This window comes from Eleutherodactylus coqui, chromosome 10 (assembly GCF_035609145.1).
Source record: "Eleutherodactylus coqui strain aEleCoq1 chromosome 10, aEleCoq1.hap1, whole genome shotgun sequence".
Taxonomy (NCBI): domain Eukaryota; kingdom Metazoa; phylum Chordata; class Amphibia; order Anura; family Eleutherodactylidae; genus Eleutherodactylus; species Eleutherodactylus coqui.
Window position 1 is genome coordinate 13,059,064 of NC_089846.1, and position 25,758 is coordinate 13,084,821.

A 25,758-nucleotide genomic window follows, 5' to 3' on the forward strand; every position below is an offset into this window, starting at 1 on the left:
CGTACACGGCCAATTTTCCCATTCAAATTTTGTGCCTTGTGACACGCACAAAAGTCGCAGATAAACCGAACGCATTGTTTTTGATGGGTCTTTTTACATGTGCGCTGCTTCTCACAGCGCTGCTGCGAGGTGGAAAGAAGTGCAACATGTCCCATTTTTCTTTGAGATTGTGGAAAATTCGACCGATATTTGCTATGGGGGAGTTAAAAATATCACTTTATGTAAATGCGATTCTTTAGGTTTTCCTATCTTTGAGTGATTATTGCTGTTCCTTTGGGCCATTTTCTTGCAAACTGCATCGCTCTTAAAATATAAATTGCATCTTTACAAGTGGACAACACTCCGGGTTTCTTGGACAAATGCCTTGTTTGCCCGCTGGCTGCAGAGCCAGTTCTAGGTCTGTTCACTGGCGGTTCTTCTTCATCCCGGCCCTTCTACATGATGCGCTCCCGCTCTTCACATCTGCAGATCTCCAGTTCTGCATTTTGAGTTTCCGAGATCATCTAGAATTTTGGGTAATTCGTTAGTAAATGAGGCTTGTGGGCTTTTTGGGGGGTTGTTACCAGATAAAGGAAAGCCTTGGAACAAACAGTCTATGGGAGCAGGACAAGCTTAGCAAGGGGTTTCATTTACTGACAGCAAGCAATGATCTTGAAAATTGTGAGAAATTGAATCAAAGTCTATGTGAAGGTTGCAGAACTCGTCCTGAATGACGATGATCTGACGGCGGCTCCTACCATCACTGTTGCTTTTCTTATTGAGCAGCAGCCGGCGGTTCTGGTGGCGGCCCCTGATCATCGTGTCCAGATGACTCCCAGTGAAGCTGAGGGGGAGGAGATGCAGTGCAGTATTTGACAGATGGTTGTATCTGGTCCCCGTTCACTACGTGTCGTCCTTAACAAATAGGCCGAAGTGTGGCGGCCTCCGCGTAATCCAAGCTGTGTCCAATAGAGCATCAGGTGCTGTGGGGTTGGGGGTCTGAGCTGTGACTGGGGGGCTCTGTGCTTCAGAAGATGAATAAGGTGGAAAATTGTACCTATTACGGCAAAAATCTGCATTATTAGCGGGATTGTCGGCGATTCCCAACCGCGTATCCTATAGGGCAGATGTGGAGGTCTGCATTGCGGACCCCCGCTAGTAGCCAGCATTACGTAATGCTGCAGGGGGGGTGGAAGTAGTAAGAGCCTGGTGATGGCAGCTCGGCATCCCCGGAACAGGACATAGCGCCATTTCTTCACTGCCGGACAACTACTTTAGTCCTGGGTTTCGCCGTAGCGCACAAGTTGTCGGTCGCACTGGATGTACAGCTCCACGGTGACTTTGCTCGCAGTATTGCACTGTGATGTTGCATCTAATGATTGCCACTGGAGTCACGGTGCGAACGTAACATGGCGATCACAAGAATGGCGCAGGCCGCATGCAAGTGTCCCATCCCAGTCTGCAGTGCAAGTCGCATGCAAAACAGACTTTTAATTTTACCTGTTTCCCCAGACCGCTGTCACGCCTGCAAAGATGCAAGTTTTCTGCGAGCGCCATGCGGTTTTCACATGTTTTAAAAATTGCATGTTATTCCAGGACTTGTAAAAAAAATGGCAGCACACGGCGTGCGAGCCCGGTGCGATCTTTGCCTTGAAACCCCATTCATGTCCATCGCGCCATTCTGACCTGCGACTATCACATGTGCGCGGAAAGAAATCCAAAACGTCCTAGCTTGGTGCGTCTTAACCAGCTTGTGTGAGTGAACCCATAGGACTGCGCGTTATGGGAGGACTACAAGTACCAGCAGTATCTGCACGCCATGTGATGGAGGACTACAAGTACCAGCAGTATCTGCACACCATGTGATGGAGGACTACAAGTACCAGCAGTATCTGCACGCCATGTGATGGAGGACTGACAATGTTATGGGAGTACTAAAAGTGACAGCATGCCTTGCCATTATGTAGCTGCACACTGCTGGGAGTTCTGGTCCCCTGACAGTGCTTCCTGTCAGCAGTCCCCAAAGCCCTTACCCCAGCCCCTCCCCCTCCCTGCGCTGCGCCCTCCACACTCCCATTCACATGCTAATGAGCAGCATCAGCCGGATCCCTCCGCGGCACAAGTCACAACTTTTGAAGTTTGGAGACAAGTAGTCCGTCCTGTGCCGGCGGAAGCACACTGCAGAGCAGCACCGCGCTCCGCCGCCCGAACAGGCATTTCCCTGCAGAGACTGGAGGAGTCTGGGGGCTCCGGGGAGACGGCCGACGGACACCGCGTGTGGAGCCGCGCACCCGACACCGATGTGCGATCTGTAGCCGCAACCAGGAGGAATGGAGCGGAGCCTAGCCGCCGCCGTACTGCTGCTGCTGGCCATCACCGCCGCCGTGCAAGGTACAGGCTGAGCCCAAGAGCTGGCGATCCACTCACTGACACATTGTAACGGCCGGGAAGAGCTGCGTGTGCAGTGTAACATGTCTTGTGTGTGGACTGAGCCCAAGAGCTGGCGATCTACTCACTGATACATTGTAACGGCCGGGAGGAGCTGTGTGTGCGGTGTAACATGTCTTGTGTGTGGTGGACTGAGCCCAAGAGCTGGCGATCCATTCACTGATACATTGTAACGGCCGGGAGGAGCTGTGTGTGCAGTGTAACATGTCTTGTGTGTGGACTGAGCCCAAGAGCTGGCGATCCACTCACTGACACATTGTAACGGCCGGGAAGAGCTGTGTGTGCGGTGTAACATGTCTTGTGTGTGGTGGACTGAGCCCAAGAGCTGGCGATCCATTCACTGATACATTGTAACGGCCGGGAGGAGCTGTGTGTGCAGTGTAACATGTCTTGTGTGTGGACTGAGCCCAAGAGCTGGCGATCCACTCACTGACACATTGTAACGGCCGGGAAGAGCTGTGTGTGCAGTGTAACATGTCTTGTGTGTGGTGGACTGAACCCAAGAGCTGGCGATCTACTCACTGACACATTGTAACGGCCGGGAGGCCCTGTGTGTGTAGTGTAACATGTCTTGTGTGTGGACTGAGCCCAAGAGCTGGCGATCCACTCACTGATACATTGTAACGGCCGGGAGGAGCTGTGTGTGCAGTGTAACATGTCTTGTGTGTGGACTGAGCCCAAGAGCTGGCGATCTACTCACTGACACATTGTAACGGCCGGGAGGCCCTGTGTGTGTAGTGTAACATGTCTTGTGTGTGGACTGAGCCCAAGAGCTGGCGATCCGCTCACTGATACATTGTAACGGCCGGGTAGAGCTGTGTGTGCAGTGTAACATGTCTTGTGTGTGGACTGAACCCAAGAGCTGGCGATCTACTCACTGACACATTGTAACGGCCGGGAGGCCCTGTGTGTGTAGTGTAACATGTCTTGTGTGTGGACTGAGCCCAAGAGCTGGCGATCCGCTCACTGATACATTGTAACGGCCGGGTAGAGCTGTGTGTGCAGTGTAACATGTCTTGTGTGTGGACTGAGCCCAAGAGCTGGCGATCCATTCACTGATACATTGTAACGGCCGGGAAGAGCTGTGTGTGCAGTGTAACATGTCTTGTGTGTGGATTGAGCCCAAGAGCTGGCGATCCACTTCCTGCAGGCTATTTATGTTCTGTGTGTAGACTGATACATTGTAACGTGTCCTGCGTCTGGACTGATAGAATGTAACCTCCAATGTATAAGCTGAGCCCAAGAGCTGGCACTCCACTGTACCATGTCCTATATAGACTGATCCCACTTGTTCAGGAGCTGTACATGTATGCACTGAGCCCAAGAGCTTGCAGTCTACTCACTGCCGTGTAACATGTCGTGTGTACACAGTGATACAACGTAACGGCCCGGAGCTGTATATAAAGTGTAACGCATTCTGTAGACTAATCTTATGGCTGGGCTATATTGTCTCCTGTGTGTAGACTGAGCCTAAGAGCTGACGCTCCACTCACTGCTGTCTATACACACAGGACGCACCGCACCAGAGGACCCAAGCGCGTCGCGTTCTGCGTGTGGGTCCGCTAGCACGGCGCGTTCTGCGTGTGGGTCCGCTGGTACAGGGGGATGTATAGCTTTAGCTGCCAGTCATGGTGCCACTGATTGCTCATCATCAGGCTTCTGTCCCGCAGAGCTGACACTCTAGCTGGTCTGGATGACACTTTCTATCTTTAGAGGGGGTACTTGTTCAGGGGGAACTGGTTCTCAGGATCCCTGCTGTGTGATGCTGGTTATAAGGTTGTGTAGATGAGTGCCTCCTTGTCAGCGGGGGGCGCTGCTGATGCCCCGCTTGTTTACCCCGGACCTGTACATTATTGGGGTCTGTGATTGGACTTCTACTGCACACTACACCTCCCAGTAGGGTTCCAGGAGCCGGCTGGGCCTTGGGGTTCCTGGAGCCGGCTGGGCCTTGGGGTTCCAGGAGACGGCTGGGCCTTGGGGGTTCCAGGAGACGGCTGGGCCTTGGGGGTTCCAGGAGCCGGCTGGGCCTTTGGGGTTCCAGGAGCCGGCTGGGCCTTGGGGGTTCCAGGAGCCGGCTGGGCCTTGGGGGTTCCAGGAGCCGGCTGGGCCTTGGGGTTCCAGGAGCCGGCTGGGCCTTGGGGTTCCTGGAGCCGGCTGGGCCTTGGGGTTTCTGGAGCCGGCTGGGCCTTGGGGTTCCTGGAGCCGGCTGGGCCTTGGGGTTCCTGGAGCCGGCTGGGCCTTGGGGTTCCAGGAGCCGGCTGGGCCTTGGGGTTCCTGGAGCCTCGGCTTCTCCTCGTTATCTCTTTTCTCTTCAATGTTTTGGTAACAACAAAATAGACAAAAAGTATCAGAATCCGGAGACTTGTGGCAAATGTAGCGCCTCTGCCTGGGGCCGTGCTCCATAATATAATGTATATCCCTGATGGGGTCCGATGTCACTGTACAAGTGAACCAGAGCTGAGCTGCAATACCAGATACATCCTACGAACAAGAGTGGCGCTGTGTTTGGAAGAAAGCAGCCATGTTTTTCTAACCCTAGACAACCCCTTTAATAGCTGCCCGGCTCCTGGAGTCCTGGGACTGTCGCCTGCTATCAGTCCTGTAAAGCAATGAGCTGCAGTTACTGGCTGACTTGTCCCATGAGCTTGCAATTCATTGTTAGTGGTTTCACTGTCTCCCCAGACTGAGACACAGGAAACCCTCGAGATGGAGCACAGTCATTCTTCTGCTTTCTGTTGAGCGGCGGAAGCCGGCTCCCGCACGCAGAGGTGTCCGTTCTACCATCTCTTCTACATGATGGGAGACAGGTGGAAGCTGCCACCACTGTGGATGAGCCTTAACTGCCGTCAGTGGGTTGGGACAGAAAGGGTTAAATCGTAAAAAGGAAGAGAACTCAATTTTGGTAATTTATTACTAGAGTTCTGGAACTTTCTGAGACGCGGCGCCCCCGGTGGGCAGATGATGATGAAGCAGACAAGACTTCTTTACTAGTAAAGTTTAGAGCTTTCTTGATTGGGCAGATGGGTTTCTAGTGATTCTGCCCAGCACTGAGGGGGTTAACCTGTAGGGATTAGTGGTTGATGTCACAGAGGTATGGCGGGGCCGGTAGTGACAGGCGCTGTTCTGGGGCGACACTGGAGGGTATATTATGTCTAACGCTGGCTGGAAGGCTTGTATTTGAGGATCCTCTCACGCCCCATCAGGGTGGAGTAGGACATCTGTGTGCCTCTCCACGCGCTTCATAGAAGCAGTTGTCCTCCTCTGCCCAGAAGCTGGAGGCGCAGACTTTCCCCGTCTGGTTTCGGGGTTCAGATCATTCATTTCCTATAGCGGAATGACTGTCAGCAGCCTCGTCTGACTGTAAGCGGGGCTGTCATCCTTTCCGCTCTGACCTAGTTGTATCCAAGCCGGGGAAGGCTGATGTAACGGACGATCACCCGCCACTTGTTTTCATTGTGCCCCTCATACGTGTTGAACTGGGGCGCTCAGCAAGTCAGGTGAGCCTGCTGGGCTTTGTAGTGTCCCGGCAGCTATGGCCTCCCCACAGGTGGAGCGCTGCTCCTGCTCTGAGGAGTTAATCGGCCCTCTCTTTGATGCCCCCTCTCCGGGCGGGCAGACACAGGCTGCAGTGTGCTCTCATGGCGGGGGGCTGCAGGTATTAAGTGACAGGGGGAGCGGGACATGGATTCCTGCCCTGTGCTGAACAATATGCCGAGAGGTGTGTGCAGCTCCCCACAATGGCCGGCTCTGATTTCCCCCTTTGTTGGGGATGAAGAATAGACCCTGCTCTGCAGCTGTTGTGTTTTCCCAGGAGCAGGCTGGAGGGGCAGGGAGGGGGTGTCATTTATGTCGCACGTCCCCTCCCCCCCACTGGCCACTTCAGGACAGTTACGGGTGTGAGGCAGAGGAATGGCCCTTTAGATGCACCACTGCCCACTCTTCACACTCCTAAACTTGACTTTGTTTGGGGAGAAGAGGTATATTTGGAGTTTATTGGGGGTGCGGGGAAGTTTCAGTAGGATTGGTAAGGTGTTAAGGGGCATGAGTGCAGTGAGGGCAAGAGCGTTGTGGGGCATTGGGAGGGCAGGAGCGGAGCGTTGTGGGGCATTGGGAGGGCAGGAGCGGAGCGTTGTGGGGCATTGGGTGGGCAGGAGCGGAGCGTTGTGGGGCATTGGGTGGGCAGGAGCGGAGCGTTGTGGGGCATTGGGTGGGCAGGAGCGGAGCGTTGTGGGGCATTGGGGGGGCAGGAGCGGAGCGTTGTGGGGCATTGGGGGGGCAGGAGCGGAGCGTTGTGGGGGAGAAACTCCATGTGAAACAAACTCGTCCCCTAAGCCTGGGTTCCCACACAGCGGAATCCCGGCGGAAATCTCGCAGTTTGGCCACAGCGAAAAACCGCAAGATTTCCGCCGAGAGAAGCGCTGCTTTAAAACCCGCGGCACTTAGCTGCAGGTTTTGAAGCGGCCTGGCCGCTGTGGAGGTAGGAAAAGAATGAGCATGCTGCGGCAGAAATCTCGTCCACATGGTTTGCTAATCCCGGGATTAGCGGCCACAGGTGGATTTGCCGCAGCGAAATTCCGTGCGGCAAATCTGCCCTGTGTGAACCCAGCCTAAGGGCTCACACACACTTGCGTTTTTTTAACGCGAATGTCAATGGGGCTTTCTAATGTTAACGCATCGCACAACATTAGAAAGTCCCGTTGACATTCGCGTTAAAAAACCGCAAGTGGGTAAAGAGCCCTTATGATTCCACAACAATGAATGCATAAGAATCTCCTGTTCTGAGTGTAAAAGAGCTTATGACAACTAAACCAGGCTCCAACGATAAATCCCTGGTCACTACAACTCCCAGCATGTCCTATCCTGACGGCTCTGCTGATTCCGTGTTATAATTCAGACTCCAGTGTGGAAAATAACAGAAACATGTCGGCTGCCTGCAGGGAGGACACACAGGTGACCAGAGGCCTGCAGTGTAATGCCCGCCGTGTGGGGTGCCCAGCGGTGCGGTGTAGTGCCTGCCGTGTATGGTGCCCAGCGGTGCGGTGTAGTGCCTGCCATGTATGGTGCCCAGCGGTGCAGTGTAGTGCCCGTCGTGTATGGTGCCCAGGGGTGCAGTGTAGTGCCTGCCATGTATGGTGCCCAGCGGTGCGGTGTAGTGCCTGCCATGTATGGTGCCCAGCGGTGCGGTGTAGTGCCTGCCGTGTATGGTGCCCAGCGGTGCGGTGTAGTGCCTGCCATGTATGGTGCCCAGCGGTGCAGTGTAGTGCCCGTCGTGTATGGTGCCCAGGGGTGCAGTGTAGTGCCTGCCATGTATGGTGCCCAGCGGTGCGGTGTAGTGCCTGCCATGTATGGTGCCCAGCGGTGCGGTGTAGTGCCTGCCGTGTATGGTGCCCAGCGGTGCGGTGTAGTGCCTGCCGTGTATGGTGCCCAGCGGTGCGGTGTAGTGCCCGCCGTGTATGGTGCCCAGCGGTGCGGTGTAGTGCCCGTTGTGTATGGTGCCCAGCGGTGCGGTGTAGTGCCCGCCGTGTATGGTGCCCAGCGGTGCGGTGTAGTGCCCGCCGTGTATGGTGCCCAGCGGTGCGGTGTAGTGCCCGCCGTGTATGGTGCCCAGCGGTGCGGTGTAGTGCCTGCCGTGTATGGTGCCCAGCGGTGCGGTGTAGTGCCTGCCGTGTATGGTGCCCAGCGGTGCGGTGTAGTGCCCGTCGTGTATGGTGCCCAGCGGTGCGGTGTAGTGCCCGCCGTGTATGGTGCCCAGCGGTGCGGTGTAGTGCCTGCCGTGTATGGTGCCCAGCGGTGCGGTGTAGTGCCTGCCGTGTATGGTGCCCAGCGGTGCGGTGTAGTGCCTGCCGTGTATGGTGCCCAGCGGTGCGGTGTAGTGCCTGCCGTGTATGGTGCCCAGCGGTGCGGTGTAGTGCCTGCCGTGTATGGTGCCCAGCGGTGCGGTGTAGTGCCTGCCGTGTATGGTGCCCAGCGGTGCGGTGTAGTGCCTGCCGTGTATGGTGCCCAGCGGTGCGGTGTAGTGCCTGCCGTGTATGGTGCCCAGCGGTGCGGTGTAGTGCCTGCCGTGTATGGTGCCCAGCGGTGCGGTGTAGTGCCTGCCGTGTATGGTGCCCAGCGGTGCGGTGTAGTGCCTGCCGTGTATGGTGCCCAGCGGTGCGGTGTAGTGCCCGCCGTGTATGGTGCCCAGCGGTGCGGTGTAGTGCCCGCCGTGTATGGTGCCCAGCGGTGCGGTGTAGTGCCCGCCGTGTATGGTGCCCAGCGGTGCGGTGTAGTGCCCGCCGTGTATGGTGCCCAGCGGTGCGGTGTAGTGCCCGCCGTGTATGGTGCCCAGCGGTGCGGTGTAGTGCCCGCCGTGTATGGTGCCCAGCGGTGCGGTGTAGTGCCCGCCGTGTATGGTGCCCAGCGGTGCGGTGTAGTGCCCGCCGTGTATGGTGCCCAGCGGTGCGGTGTAGTGCCCGCCGTGTATGGTGCCCAGCGGTGCGGTGTAGTGCCCGCCGTGTATGGTGCCCAGCGGTGCGGTGTAGTGCCCGCCGTGTATGGTGCCCAGCGGTGCGGTGTAGTCCCCGCCGTGTGGGGGTTCCCCACGGTGCGGTGTAGTCCCCGCCGTGTGGGGGTTCCCCACGGTGCGGTGTAGTCCCCGCCGTGTGGGGGTTCCCCACGGTGCGGTGTAGTCCCCGCCGTGTGGGGGTTCCCCACGGTGCGGTGTAGTCCCCGCCGTGTGGGGGTTCCCCACGGTGCGGTGTAGTCCCCGCCGTGTTAGGGTTCCCCACGGTGCGGTAAAGTGCCCAGTGGTGCGGTGTATCACTCAGTTACGGTAGATCTCCTTCCTCCCCTTCAGCTTGGTGTTGGCGTCCCGGACACATGGTGATGATGGTGATGCAGCTGTTCGGGCGTGGATCTGTGTCTGGGGGGCTCCAGTGGCCAGGGGTGTGGCAGCTGCCTTGTATTGACAACTTTCCTAATTACTGCTGTAACAGATGGGTGTCGTTTCTGTGTATCTGTATCCATCCACCTAAGTGTTGTTACACTGGTGAGAACTTCTGTCTTGTTGTTCATCCTCCTGACCCTTCTCACTTCTTGCAGGTTTACGGTGCACTCAGCCAGGAGAGACGTGCCTGAATAACGGAAGATGCGAAGCAAGCGGGACGGAGTGCAGGTAAGTGGTGGCCCACCATGGGTTACTGTTATCCCTCCCCGATGCCATAAATACCACTGCTATACTGTTCATGGTATAATTGAGTGTCTTCTAATCTTCCCTGTTATCAGCCATTTCTGGTTCGGCAGAGGTTGATTGTAATCACTTGTTCTACATATAGCTTTTCTTGGACCAGAAATGGCTGATCACAGGGAGGAAAAGATTGTATTCACCTGTCCTACAATCTACTGCTCCCTGTTATCAGCCATTTCTAGTTGGACAGAGGCTGACTGTAGGATTCTCTAATCGATGTGCGACAGTGCAGAAATCCCCTGATTTATATTGCCTATCTCCAACACGGGTACAACCTTTGGGGGCATTCACCTCTGTACATGTGACTATGGGGGTCCTGCTACCTGGGGGCTATAAATGTCTCATATTTGGTTGCTCAGGTAGTCGTGAACAGCGTTGAGGCTTTAGAAGCGTCCCGGCAATGTCAGCACTCACCCCCAGGATGATCCTGCTGAACAATAGCGAGTCACTGAGGCCTATTGACAGGCGGTGGTACAAAGCACGGCCCCTCTGTTGCGAGCCCCTAATGAATACAGACCACTTTTTTCCTCCTCCCCTCCCCGGCACTGAAGCCGCACGGACGCTTGACGCTGTAAATCTTGTTTTCTTTTCATTGTAAGAAGCGACAGCTGGGGTCCGCTCGAAATTTGGTCTCCATTATTCCGAGATGCAGATTATCATTGTGTGACTAATCACGCGCTGTCCCACAATGCATCGCTGCCACTTTTTTATTCTTGGGGGCTGCTATTATTCCCCACCCCAAGGACAAAGAATGAAAGGGGGGAAAATGATGAAACTTTAGAGGAAACTTGATGAGAAACTTGTGTCCAAGGAAATCTATTCTGGAATATTCTACCTGCGGCTTCGCGGGCCACAATCCGCTATCAGAGCAAGACGCATCCGTACAAACAAAAGCAGGACTTGTGTAATATCTCCTCATTGAGTTTTCTAATCTAAATTAATTGGATGGAGATTCTGTTTCTTCCCGTCAGTGTGACGCTCGCGAATCGCTGTAGTGCGGCGTTTGATTGCAAAATAGTCTCCAGGAGTTTCCCGGCAGCTGTACCCAAATGAGCAGGGTCCGCACTGCCCCCATCCGGGCTTTTTTTTTTGTGTGCTTCTGTGTGTAATTTGTCGCTAGGAGCCAGATAAAGCGAAGCTGGGGTGGCAAGCCGCGAAAACAGCGCTCTTAAATGAGCGTGGTGCCCGTAATCTGCAGGCAGATGGTTGCCCGCTCCCAGGGGCCCTCTGAATAACACAACTGTTCTGATGGATGCCTTCCAGTGACTCCTCCCGGTGTATCCGGCTGTGTAATGCTAAGTAGCTCAGTCATTTTAAGCCCGATCATCTCCTTAAATAAATTTCCCAAAGGGACGTCTTTAAAGAAAAGTGCAATTATCGCCCGATGTTCTTGCATCCCCTTCCCCTCCACAGCAACCCGGAACATTAATTGCACCAATTAAGCCACTGGTTATATCGGCGTTCGGAGTCTAATAAGTGGGATGTGAGTTGTTTAATGGGAAGTTTCTGGTATTCGCTGCCCCTCCCTCACTCCCTCCTGATTTTTAGAGCCTCTGTCATCTCAGCGCCAGGTCCAGATAAGCGTCAGGACTGATAGCGTGGCATCTGAGCCAAGCTAGGACACAATATGGCGCACTGGCTGGCAGCCACGTCTCCGTTTCACCTGTCACTTATCAGTTCTGCCCACAAAGGTTCCTTTATATTTCCCCCAAATCCAATTAGAAAGTCAAGTGAAATAAAAACCTTATTGGGAAAGAAAGGAGATTCCGTTTTTTCTGGGGCTGAGATGTAAAGAGAGCGAGACTCCTGAGTTTACAAAGTCTGGAACTCTCAGCCAGATGCCGGATTATATCAGAGCGCTCCAAGTGCCCAGGGGCTTCTTGGCATGAGTTCTTTAATTAAACTTCTCTCCGTAGTAAATATCCCGGCGTCACGTCTGTTTTCTGTTCCTTGAAAAGCTGGGTGATGGACATCTTGGAGGCTCCTCGTGGGGTTGACGCAGCTTTCCCAGGCTTCTGAATGGTTGGCGTACCAAGTTCTAATGTGATGCATCCTCACGCTCTCACATAAGGGTTCATTTATAGGGGTGAGTGCAATAACAGCCCGAGAAACCCAGATAAAGCACTTTGAAAACTGCAATTTTTCTATGCATGTGCGATTACATACTATTCACACGCATGAAAATCGCATGTTTCAGTAGGAAGATCTAAAAATCGCATCGTACTCACATGAAGCTCACTTGTGCATGCGAGGAAATAATGGGCGGGTTTTCTGCCAAAATAGGACAGCTTGCAAATTTTTCTATTTTGTGGCATCGCTGCGAGATAATGCAAATAATGGGTTGTATTTTCGGGCGAGTTTTCTGCGTCTCGTAACACAAACGCAAGTACTAAAATTGCGCGTATAAATGCACCCTAAGGTTGTAGTAAACTGGGCGACGCCTCCTGCGTGAGCTGTGATGATGGCCGCACTGCTGGCCACCCAGCTTTTCTTCAGAGTTTTTACCATCTTGACCAGGAGAAGATGAGAAGTATGAACAGGTCCCCCCCCCCCCCCCCCTGTATAATGACCTGTGAGAGGGGTCTCTGCCTGTCCATCTGCCAGCGCTGCAGCCAACAGATGTTTGCACAGACGGCCTCGGATCTTGCCCCTCTCTATGGTTTTACTGCTGTGGTATAATACCGCAGTAGAGCAGCACATGCCGCGCCACAGGCTGCTATAGCATGTGAATGCCGCTTACCCTTTATAACGAGCTATTTGCTTTGTTCACAATTTCCTATCAGACGGGCAACAAATTCCACTCAGGTTATTTTAGGTCTACAAAACTCGCACTTCCTCCTGCCTTTTCTTGCTGTGCACACGATGTGCCCGGGTACAAAAGGGTGGATGGGAAGGAAATGGCACTTTGTGTAGGTTGTGTGTGCTTGAGTATATAGGGGAGGTAGCTGCATGTGCCCAGATGCTTGCCATGCCTGACTTACCCTGGCTGCCATTTCTGGAGTTTAATGGTGCATCTCCTGCCCTCGGGTTCTCATGCCAGCGTGTTAATATTTCCCTCCTCGTGAGGGTAACGTCCCTACAGAGGTGGGAGATTCACAGCTCACTGCTTGTTAATAACTTTTTCAATGAGTTCAACTTGCAAATAACCCCAAGGCGGCGCAGCAGTTATAAGGAGAGTGGCGGAGGTCACCCTGCAAGGCGGCGCAGCAGTTATAAGGAGAGTGGCGGAGGTCACCCTGCAAGGCGGCGCAGCAGTTATAAGGAGAGCAGCAGAGGTCACCCTGCAAGGCGGCGCAGCAGTTATAAGGAAAGCGGCGGTCACTCTGCAAGGCGGCGCAGCAGTTATAAGGAGAGCGGCGCAGCAGTTATAAGGAAAGCGGCGGAGGTCACCCTGCAAGGCGGCGCAGCAGTTATAAGGAGAGCGGCGGCGGTCACCTGCAAGGTGGTTAATCTGCTGCCACATACATCTAAAGTGTTGAGATTAATGGTGCAGGGCGCTTATATAGTGCTGCCGACACTGCTGTAAATTAGCAGTTTATAGGAGGGTGGCTAATAATATTTGTGTGCCTGTGGATGATGGGGATTCTGGTTAACAATGTGCAAATTATAATACAGGGACCAGGCATTTTGTAGGTTGCGGACACACAAACCTGCAATAGCTTTAAATCATTCTCCTGGGGGCTGTTTTGAATATTCAGTGAGGTAACCCTATTTTCAGTCATCTATTTTTGTCTGGTCACCGCTATTACTTTCCATTCCGTTAGGGTCTCAGAAAAACTATCTTTATGTGGCGTCTGTCTTCATTATGTGCCCCACCTAGCACATAACTCGCGCCTTCTCTAGGACATGCCCCCACGTAGGACATAACTCGCGCCCTTTCTAGGACATGCCCCCACCTAGGAAATAACTCATGCCTTCTCTAGGACATGTCCCCACCTAGGACATAACTCGCGCCCTCTCTAGGACATGCCCCCACGTAGGACAAAACTCGCGCCCTCTCTAGGACATGCCCCCACGTAGGACAAAACTCGCGCCCTCTCTAGGACATGCCCCCACGTAGGACAAAACTCGCGCCCTCTCTAGGACATGCCCCCACGTAGGACAAAACTCGCGCCCTCTCTAGGACATGCCCCCACGTAGGACAAAACTCGCGCCCTCTCTAGGACATGCCCCCACGTAGGACAAAACTCGCGCCCTCTCTAGGACATGCCCCCACGTAGGACAAAACTCGCGCCCTCTCTAGGACATGCCCCCACGTAGGACAAAACTCGCGCCCTCTCTAGGACATGCCCCCACGTAGGACAAAACTCGCGCCCTCTCTAGGACATGCCCCCACGTAGGACAAAACTCGCGCCCTCTCTAGGACATGCCCCCACGTAGGACAAAACTCGCGCCCTCTCTAGGACATGCCCCCACGTAGGACAAAACTCGCGCCCTCTCTAGGACATGCCCCCACGTAGGACAAAACTCGCGCCCTCTCTAGGACATGCCCCCACGTAGGACAAAACTCGCGCCCTCTCTAGGACATGCCCCCACGTAGGACAAAACTCGCGCCCTCTCTAGGACATGCCCCCACGTAGGACAAAACTCGCGCCCTCTCTAGGACATGCCCCCACGTAGGACAAAACTCGCGCCCTCTCTAGGACATGCCCCCACGTAGGACAAAACTCGCGCCCTCTCTAGGACATGCCCCCACGTAGGACAAAACTCGCGCCCTCTCTAGGACATGCCCCCACGTAGGACAAAACTCGCGCCCTCTCTAGGACATGCCCCCACGTAGGACAAAACTCGCGCCCTCTCTAGGACATGCCCCCACGTAGGACAAAACTCGCGCCCTCTCTAGGACATGCCCCCACGTAGGACAAAACTCGCGCCCTCTCTAGGACATGCCCCCACGTAGGACAAAACTCGCGCCCTCTCTAGGACATGCCCCCACGTAGGACAAAACTCGCGCCCTCTCTAGGACATGCCCCCACGTAGGACAAAACTCGCGCCCTCTCTAGGACATGCCCCCACGTAGGACAAAACTCGCGCCCTCTCTAGGACATGCCCCCACGTAGGACAAAACTCGCGCCCTCTCTAGGACATGCCCCCACGTAGGACAAAACTCGCGCCCTCTCTAGGACATGCCCCCACGTAGGACAAAACTCGCGCCCTCTCTAGGACATGCCCCCACGTAGGACAAAACTCGCGCCCTCTCTAGGACATGCCCCCACGTAGGACAAAACTCGCGCCCTCTCTAGGACATGCCCCCACGTAGGACAAAACTCGCGCCCTCTCTAGGACATGCCCCCACGTAGGACAAAACTCGCGCCCTCTCTAGGACATGCCCCCACGTAGGACAAAACTCGCGCCCTCTCTAGGACATGCCCCCACGTAGGACAAAACTCGCGCCCTCTCTAGGACATGCCCCCACGTAGGACAAAACTCGCGCCCTCTCTAGGACATGCCCCCACGTAGGACAAAACTCGCGCCCTCTCTAGGACATGCCCCCACGTAGGACAAAACTCGCGCCCTCTCTAGGACATGCCCCCACGTAGGACAAAACTCGCGCCCTCTCTAGGACATGCCCCCACGTAGGACAAAACTCGCGCCCTCTCTAGGACATGCCCCCACGTAGGACAAAACTCGCGCCCTCTCTAGGACATGCCCCCACGTAGGACAAAACTCGCGCCCTCTCTAGGACATGCCCCCACGTAGGACAAAACTCGCGCCCTCTCTAGGACATGCCCCCACGTAGGACAAAACTCGCGCCCTCTCTAGGACATGCCCCCACGTAGGACAAAACTCGCGCCCTCTCTAGGACATGCCCCCACGTAGGACAAAACTCGCGCCCTCTCTAGGACATGCCCCCACCTAGGACATAACTCGCGCCCTCTCTAGGACATGCCCCCACCTAGGACATAACTCGCGCCATCCCTAGGACATGCCCCCACCTAGGACATAACTCGCGCCATCCCTAGGACATGCCCCCACCTAGGACATAACTCGCGCCCTCTCTAGGACATGCCCCCACCTAGGACCTAACTCTATTATTGCATGCCTATTTTGCTCAATATATATGTGATTGGCGACATGGGAGCCTATGGTTGACTGGTACAGCATATTCCGCGCACGGAACACGCTGTAACAATACAGCTGTGTTAAGGAGCCCTTAGACTCTTTATTTTGTGTGTGGGCACAGGTTGGAGAAAAGAATCAACATTTTTGATCACTGTGACTTGATCATGACTGATATTCGGTGCCGGTTGAATGTTGTTGGAGGCAGCCCAGCATCGGTGTGCACCATTGAACCTGGGCGCACCATACGACCAGTAATGGGAGGGAGGGAGTTTTGAGCTCTACTGTCAGGAACAACTTCCATATACCCATCAGCCTGCATTGCTGCCGTGTCCATAATCCCAAACACCCATATTTCGCGATTTGAGGATCAACCGCCATGGTACTTTTATTTTATCATTAAAAAAAAGACTTTTCGGCCCGAATATAATGACCGGCGCCACCGAGAAAAACGGGATTAGTATGAAAATAGACACTACATATACCTCACAATACAAGTTGTAAGCAATAACTGGTGCGTCGGCTATCCCAGTCGGTTGTGCAGCTTTCAGAGGTTTCGGCACTCCGGAGGGACGTCATGTGGAGACACTTTTTTTCAGAGAGATGCGCAACTTTTCAAATGCAGAACCTTCTGATGGATCCTCATGATGGCGCACCGTTCTTCTGAGGACACTTCTAGGAGTATCAGAACATCGGCGACAAGTGATCCAACGCAGAAGTTGATGGCAGTTTCTGTAATGCAGATTGTTTGCAAGTAAATAACGCTGTTTCATGAACTCGATGACGCCGCTGTTATTCGTACGAGCTAGAATAGGCTGGAGAGTCAATCTATATTAATTTGGGTTATAGTAAGCTTGTCCTTTTGTTGTTCTTAGCAGCCAATCAGAGCTCCGCTTTCATTTTACTAGGGCTCATTAATATATGAAAGCAAAGCTCTGATTGGCTGCTACGGGCAATAAAAGACATTCTTAGGGCGAATATCCACGGGTGTTTTTTTAACGCGTATTACACACGGGGAATGGAGGCAATGAAAGTCAATGGACTTTCATTCTTCCATGCGCCCAGCGTGTGGACATTGCGTGTCTATACAAGCATGCAAAAAATCCCAGCATGCTCTATTTTACCGCCTAATATGCGAGTACAGCCCCCATTGAACTCTATGGATGTGTTTGCATACGCAGAGCTTAGGCAACCCATTACATAAGCCTTGTGTGCAAAACACTAATTCATCACTCTATATGCGTATTTCCCAGCCTGCATTTGTTTTACACACGTATTGAAACGCCATACCCGCGCAAAAACCCCCCCAAAAAACATACGCATTTAGAAGCAGGAAAATGCGCAAGTAATATGCAGGTTTTGATACGCAACGTTTTATGCTTAGGCCCGTAGACAGGAGCTCTTACTATAAGACAGCTTGATAAATCTACCTAAATGTCGCTGAGGAAGCAGGGGGACATAATCGCTTATTCAATTACGGGGACATAATCTTGATCTGGTAAACTCACCCCCTTTGCCTATTCTTGGCCACTCGGAAGATGTTGACACTGCTCAGGGTCTTGCTAGGAATCGGGGGTCAGCCATGAACCCCATCACTGGGGTCACAGATCCTGAGGAACGTCACCAAGGGGGATGCCGGATGCCCTTCCTGCAGGTCTCCTGGCTTATGAAGAACTTCTTGTATGCAGTGTACTAACTTTTCCACATACCTACATGGCTGATTTCTGGATTAATGGATTGATTCGGACCCATTTCCTGGATTACTAGAGACAATTTGCCTTTCCGGGCTCTAGGAAAGCTGGATAGGTTATAATGACCACATGGACTGTGACTCAAGAGTCTGAATGTAAGCTATGAGTCTCTTCAGCGGGAGTTTCTCTACTTAGAGTATTATAAGCCCAGCGGTAAACAGTCTGATCTATGTTGTCGCTGTGGCGTCTCGTCTTTCATGGTTGAGGTGGATGCTGGGAGTTGTGGTGTAGACTTTTTATTGGACACATTGGTTGTACGAGCCGTCCAGCCATCCAGCGAGGTCTGCGGGGAGCGTTACGAGGTCTCCTGTGGGGACAGTTTGCTGGGGTTCCAGTTTCCCCTGCAGTGTGTTGTGGGTTATTAGCTGTGCTGCGCGGTCTCTTGGGCCGGTTATTACTACTTTGCAGGGTTAATAATCCGATCGTTTTACCTAAATTTGCAGCGACGTCTGTTTAGCAACGGGCCGCAGATTCCTGGAACAGATGTAGAAAAACCACATGAAAGTCCCATCCAGGTGGAGATCCATCTGCTGCGAGGGGGGCAGGACAGGGGCGGCTCAGCGGGTTAAACTGATCATTTGTGGTTTTTGGGGGCAGATGCTCCGAGAACTGTTCCATACTTCAGGCAGGGAATTGGTGGCATGTGCCAGGGCCGTACGTAGTATAGCGACCCCCTCGTATGGGGCATGGACTGGTCTGGTTGTAGAGCTCTACCTCACCGCTAGCAGATTAAAGAATTGAGACAAACCTCCTCCCCAACCCCGGTGGATCGGGACATAACCCAATATTGAGTTTTGCGCAGTCCGTTCATCTCATCGAAGCTTGTCAGGAAACTTATTTGATGATGTGGATTGTTAAAAAGCAATCCTTTCTGTAGATGTTTTTGGCTATTTTTTATCCTTTTTCTCGTTTTACCCCTTTGTACAATGGTGTTTTGCTGGCTGGTTGGTGTGGCGCGTTGTGAGGCGACGAGTTTCTCATCAAAACAATAGATTTCAACCAGAGAGGCTTATTTGATGAAATTTAAGAGTTGAATGATTATGGGCAACTAATGGCAGATAACCATCATCCAGACCAAAGCCAATGTATGAAAAGTTAAAGCGACCCTCCGGGCCTGGAGAAACAGAAATGGTCGCCGCAGCTTCCATTACTGCATTAGTTTCCACCATTAGTCTAAGCACTCATTTACACGGGTGTATTGTAACTGCGGGGGTTGGGAAGGCTATTGTTTCTCCTTAGGGAGAGCACCTAGAAGGTGTGAGGAGACTTAGAAGGCCATGCATGTTACTATGGGAAATATGCAAATAGGAAGATTACAGCGCCACCTATTGGAAGGCAGCATTTTTGCAAGTCAATGATAGGCCTTGTTACAATGACTAGGAATTATGAGCCAAAAACATTATCTTCTCCCAAAGCAAAAAATAACCATACACAGACGGGACTATTTTGGGGTGTCTGCCCCTCATCAGTGTGCAGCAGGTTTCTAGCTTGACTAGTAAGAGGCCTATAGACGTGGGTTAGGAAGGGTATCGTTTCTCCTTAGGGAGAGCACCTGGAAGGGGTGAGGAGACTTCTAAAGGCATCCATGCTCCTCTGGGAAATTTTCAAATGGCCCACGTCTCTAGGCCTCTCGCTAGCCAAGCCAGAAACCTGCTGCACACTGATGATGGGCAATCACCCCGAAACGGCTACCTGTGTATGGTTTGCTATTCCTTCTGGAAGTCGTGTTAAAAGTTCTGACCTTGACTTGCAGGAATGCTGCCTTCCAATAGGTGGCGCTGTAGAGGCATTGTTTCATCTCACCATTTGTCACTGCGTGTTTTGTGCATAATATGCAGTACACTGGAAACACGCATGTAACGTGTATTCGCTGCACGTGTTAAATCCCCATAGCCTATATAAATAAGTGCATATTACTCGCCAAAATATGACGTGATCCGTTTCTTGTCAAATGTTTAATATGCCATGAAAAAACCACAGGTGTGAGCGGTCCAAAAGAAATCAATGGGCTTTTAGAACTGCGTATTACATAGTGGCAATACCCCATGTACGTGAGCCCTAAGGCACTCCACCTGCTGTGATTAACCTGTGCTGCTCACATGATCAGTGCCGGCCAGTCAGGGCAGCACGTGGGGTCTTAGACTACCCACGCATAATATGCACAGTGTGCGTCAAGTAGGCGGAGAAGCTGTTCAGCCATCTTTGTTTCTCAAGGCCTGGAGGGTCACTAAGTAATATAAAATTCTCAGTAGTAAGTACTTCAGTGTATATGGTACAGTCGTTGAAAGAATGTTCCTCCTTTCGCCCAGTATCGGTAAACGTGTGCGGCCATTTGGAACAACCGTAATGGCCGAAATGGGCTAAAATGCGTATGGCTGCTCAATGAAACGGTCATTTAGTGATTGATCTACCTAATGTGTTTCTCTAAAATGGTTTTTCCATTAAAGGGGTTGTCTGGTTACCGGAAAACATTCCTTTAATAGAGCTGCCTGTAATAAAAAAAAAAAAAAAAGTAGTTACCTAGCCACCGCCACCAGTATCCAGCGCTGCAGCCCCGCTGTGGTCCCAGTGTTTGTTGTGACAGCTGACGTAACCAGAAGTCAGGTGACCAATGCAGCCAATCAGAGGCAACAGCATCACTACTCGCTTCCTAAGTGCCATGATGCCAGGAGTTCGGGAAAGTGATGTTGCAGCCTCTTAAGAGTAGCCACCGCTACTCTAACATTTGTCGCGAGGCGCCGGTCTGAGGATCGACGGAGATTGTAGAGATCAGGCATTTATCCGCTCTCCTGTGGATACTAAATGTCTTTACTGGGAAAACTCCTTTAGTCTGAGGCGATCGCATGGATATTGCATTTGGTCGATGGAGTAACAGACGTCTGCTGGAAAAGAAACCTTCCTGACGGCTGACAGTCGTCCATCCAAAAGTGGAGCGCGCGGTCTCCAGTAAGAGGCGCGCGGTCTCCAGTAAGAGGCGCGCGGTCTCCAGTAAGAGGCGCGCGGTCTCCAGTAAGAGGCGCGCGGTCTCCAGTAAGAGGCGCGCGGTCTCCAGTAAGAGGCGCGCGGTCTCCAGTAAGAGGCGCGCGGTCTCCAGTAAGAGGCGCGCGGTCTCCAGTAAGAGGCGCGCGGTCTCCAGTAAGAGGCGCGCGGTCTCCAGTAAGAGGCGCGCGGTCTCCAGTAAGAGGCGCGCGGTCTCCAGTAAGAGGCGCGCGGTCTCCAGTAAGAGGCGCGCGGTCTCCAGTAAGAGGCGCGCGGTCTCCAGTAAGAGGCGCGCGGTCTGCAGTAAGAGGCGCGCGGTCTGCAGTAAGAGGCGCGCGGTCTGCAGTAAGAGGCGCGCGGTCTGCAGTAAGAGGCGCGCGGTCTGCAGTAAGAGGCGCGCGGTCTGCAGTAAGAGGCGCGCGGTCTGCAGTAAGAGGCGCGCGGTCTGCAGTAAGAGGCGCGCGGTCTGCAGTAAGAGGCGCGCGGTCTGCAGTAAGAGGCGCGCGGTCTGCAGTAAGAGGCGCGCGGTCTGCAGTAAGAGGCGCGCGGTCTGCAGTAAGAGGCGCGCGGCCTGCAGTAAGAGGCGCGCGGCCTGCAGTAAGAGGCGCGCGGCCTGCAGTAAGAGGCGCGCGGCCTGCAGTAAGAGGCGCGCGGCCTGCAGTAAGAGGCGCGCGGCCTGCAGTAAGAGGCGCGCGGCCTGCAGTAAGAGGCGCGCGGCCTGCAGTAAGAGGCGCGCGGCCTGCAGTAAGAGGCGCGCGGTCTGCAGTAAGAGGCGCGCGCTTACTCCGTGACTTTCCCGGCACCTGGAAACATTTAGAGCTTCTCCAAGCACTCAGAAACTTGGTGATTACTCTGAGGCAGGGGCGGGGGATGGAGCTAATTAAAGTCATGACCCCTTTACATTTTAAGACTTCTTTCCCACGGTTACATTTATTTCTAGAAGAAGTCGAGAGGATGCAGAAGAGAAAAAAAAACTAAGTCTGGATCTGCCACGTAAGACCGCCAAGTGAAATGTGGATGACATGGCGCTGTGTCTGGTAACTGGCGCTGCCATCTCCGGGCACTGGAGAATTAACTCTTATCTAAAGGTAGTTGCTGCAACAATTTCTTAGATGGTAACAATCAATATGGCTGCCAGATATTTCCCAGCATTCCCTGACTCCTGAGTAATTGGATGTATTACCTGACTTTGCACTCTAGGAAAGCTGGGTGACAACCTACATGCAGCCATACTGACTGTTTCCCCAGTTTTTACAACTGGACAGAAGATGACGTCTGATACCGGGTAGCCGTGTAAGTGGTGATTTCTGTTCTACGTCAGTTTCCCACGCTGCTCTGCGGCCCGGTCTGGGGTATTTTACCCCTTGTTCTTGTTTTGTGCTTTGCCTCTGGCTCCATTGTTGCCATCGTCTTTCTTGGAAGGAGGTGGCAGATGGCTGCGCACACAATGGCTGCAATCCCTGAACTCCGAAAAAAGGCTGGGTTCAAAGGTCACGGGGAAACATCTGCCATCTTGAGAGTTTTGGCAGCAATGCAATCAGCACGAGGCACAAATACCAAGTTTTATTGAACTTCGCAAGTGCAGTAAATGTGCGGCAGGTGGTGGTAATGTAGATGAATGGAGCCCTACGAGAGGAGCGAGACGCTTCGGTCACTTCTCTGCTGCCGTTTTCTTAATTTTTTCATGGTTCCTTGCAATACAAGAAATCTAACTTTTTGGTTTCCTCATTTGCTGGGATTTTATTAAAGCTTGCAGGATGCGCGGCGCTGCGCTGCTTCCGGTCACCTCACATCCGGCAGAGCTGCCTGTCCCCACCGTCCTCCAGAGCTTACAATCTATTTGCCGCCGGCTATAAGTTTGTTGCTATGGGTTAAGGCTCCTTTACACGGCACGACTGTCGGGCGGACAGCCGACCCAGCGACTATCGCACGTGTGCTTTTGTGGAGTGCGCCAGAGATCGGTTGATGAGGCAACTATTGTAGTCGTACTAAAACCGAGAAGAATCTTGAAGAATGTCGGTCTTACACAAACGTGAGATTCTTGAACGTGGACTATAAAACAATGATTATAGTATTGGTAAATAGACTGAACCTGGTTATTCCCGACATATTATTCACCCGGACCAGTCAGGATTCATACCTGGAAAGCCAACATCGGATAATGGCAGACGGGTGCGGGTGGTAACACAGGTTAGATGCAACAGCAGAATTGGGCCCTGGCATCTTTAGATATCGCAGATTGGCCTCAGCTACTAGATCTACTGTTTTGGCAGTTTTTTCCATTAATTGAATTTCCACCATTTATAGGATGCCTAATGCTAGAATTCTCCTGAACGGGGCTACTCGCCCTCCCATAATCCTAGTGGAGTAACACGGCAAGGGTGCCCGATGCCACCTCTCCTGTTCACCAGTAATTGAACCCCTAACATTGCTTATTGGACAAGATCTAGGCTTTCAGTGACCAACAACTGGCCTCGGGAGGCTGTAGAGGCCTATATGCTGACGATATGGTAGGGGAGAGTGAGGGGGGGAGAGTGAGAGATGCTCGCTTGAGTAACTCACCTTACCGAGCGTGCTCGCTCATCTTTAATGTTAACCCCTTGGTGACTAAGCCGGTTTGCGCCTTAGTGACAGACAAATTTGGGGAATCTGACATGTGTCACTTTAATATAGAATAACTCCGTAAAGGTTTTGCATTTCCAAGTGATTCTGACATTGTTTTTTCACCACGTATTGTACTTCATTTAGGTGGTGAAAATAGACCGATAGAATTTGTGTTTACTTATTAAAAGTGTCAAAATTGGGAACATGCTCCTTTATGTTTGGGCCCCGTTGTGCATACGGACATAAGATTAGGGCCACAATGGGTATGTTTCTAAAAAGGGGTATCCATTTTGGAGTAAAAGTCTTCATTAATGTTTGTGTTGTACAAAAAAAAACTTTTACCCCAAAATGGATCCCCCCCGTTTGTTCTGTGTTCAGAAACACACCCATTGTGGCCCTAATCTTACGTCCGTATGCACAACGGGGCCCAAACAGAAAGGAGCATTGAAGCTCAACTGTGTTTAACTTTTACGTGATGTAAAAGTTAAAAACAATTGAACTTCAATGATAATGGATAACAACGATCACGTGACTGGGGACCGCTCACCGCGGCCCTTGGTCACTCCTCCGGGCTCTCGGCTACCTTTAGTAGTCAAGGAGATTTTAAATTTCCCGGGCACTTGCATCCGCCATTTTGCCAATGGGCGCATGCGCCGAAGTTGGGGAAAGGTTCTTGGATATCACCGGAGGCCTTAGGTAAGTAATTTCACCTCCGCTCATTGATCGGCTCTGTGACGGTAGGTGAAATTTTAACTTTTATTATACTTTTATGTGATCGCCGTTATCCATTGGATAGCGGCGATCACGTGACCAGGGACCGCGGCACCCCATGAAATCTCCAGGCTCTCTGCTACATTTGGTAGCCAGGAGCAGGGAGAATTTTAATTACCCGGGCAATCCACGGCCTTTGCGCATGCGTCCGCCATTTTGGCAATGGGCGCGTGTGCAGAAGACAAAGTAAGGTCCATGGATAAATCCAGGGGCCTTAGGTACCCGTAATTTCACCCTTCCGCACGGATATGATCCGTGAGGGGAGATGAAACTTAAACTTTTTAAGCTTTTTTTTTTTTCCCCCTTCTATTTTTTTTAAACTTTTTTAAGCTTTTTTTTTTTTTTTACTTTACGTGATCACGGATATCCATTGCATAAGAGTGATCATGTCACTGGGAACCGTTTAAAGCGGTCCCTGGTGATATCTCTCTGCTCCCGGCTACTCATGCTGGCCGAGATCAGAGGGATTTTAAATCTCCCGGGATATGAGCCCTTCTGTGGACGCACCCAACGTCGTCATCCGGCGCGCATGCAAAAACCCCCATCCCTGAGGGGAGGGGAAACTAATTTCATTCCCGCGACAGTCTGGTTTTCTGCACATTTCCTTTGGCGTGCATGCGCAGAAGACGGCCAAAGGTCCTTTTCGGACCATATCGTTGCGGAGGACGGGGGTGAGTAGTTTCAGTTGCGCTCTTGGATCCGATCTTTTTTTTCCACTTTTTATTTACTTTAATGCAATCGGCGCCGAGCGCATGACCGGGGGGGACTTCCTGCGTCCCCCATGACGGCTCCAGGTTGTCTGCTACCTCCTTGAACCGACAGCATGGAGCTGTCACGCACTCAGCCCAAATGGCTTTCATCCTCAGGGGAAGCATGTTTTTACGTCCCTGAGGATTAAAGCCCACTTGGCTAGGACTTAAAAAGGCAATGGGGCTGTCACTAGGGGGTTAAACAGTGGCAACATCATTAACGAATCTCACTGTGTAAAACCCTATTGCAGCCCGTAAGACAATAGCGATGAAATGCATAGACGCCCCCCGCCTGTGGCTCAGTGGCATAAAATGGTTAAATACAATTATTTCATATGAAAAAATTGTCTTAAAAATAAAGGAAATGTCCTGAAATATTCCACAAGGTTTAGGCTTTATGGCGTCATCCTTCACACTGTTTTTGCACAAATTGCCCCTCAGTACTTGCTGGACCAACTAGCAGCCTCGTCGTCTCGTCAGATGTGACCCGGCCTGTGTCAAATCTTGTGGTTAATTCTGGCATATCAATACTGTATATAGACGCCAGTGTTCTATCCCCGTCTGGTTACTCTTTTTACCCTTCATTATTCCCCTTTACTTCCTAGGATTTATTAGCATTCACACCCGAATGTTCTATAATAATGGAATAGTAATATTTGTAATCTTGTATATCACATTTTAACCTCTTGTGCTTATTTTATGCCTAAAGCCTTGTAACTATCTGTTTGTATTATTGGAATATTAGCGTTCTGTGTAAAACGGGTGTAAACAGAAGGTGCCGTTCCCCACATACACGGGTAGATTTCCATTAGTTACCATTAGTACTGACCAGTATGGATGTGCCGATCGGTACTGACCACAAGCCGAACCACTGCAGCTGTAATGTAGAATCGCTCCACAGAGACCGGCGGAGGTTTTTGTGTTTTTCCGTCACTAAATTTACTTACAAAATGAATTTTAAAAGTTGGAAGAATTATTTTGCAGCCGCCAGCGCCGGCCTCCTACTGACTGCCAGGTACACACCAGATCTCCTATGTATTTAGCATCTCCTTGATACATTAGCCGAGGCGTCTCCAGAATTCACACTAGCCACCCACGACCGGATCCCTTTCCATACTGGACCCGTCCCGCCCGCGGTCAGATCTCTGGAAACGTTGCAGCAATGACCTTTGCAGGTTACTTCGCGTCCCCC

General features: G+C 52.3%; 1 protein-coding gene across 1 annotated transcript in view; it reads left to right on the top strand.

Annotated features, from left to right (window-relative positions):
- Positions 1-2,135: 2,135 nt before the first annotated feature.
- The window catches only part of NOTCH1 (notch receptor 1), a 47,946-nt gene continuing 24,323 nt past the window's right edge, over positions 2,136-25,758 (top strand). The window contains exons 1-2 of the mRNA XM_066580247.1: positions 2,136-2,370; positions 9,508-9,580. Coding sequence (XP_066436344.1) covers positions 2,310-2,370; positions 9,508-9,580 — 134 coding nt within the window. The 5' untranslated portion in view covers positions 2,136-2,309. The remainder of the gene's footprint in view (positions 2,371-9,507; positions 9,581-25,758) is intronic.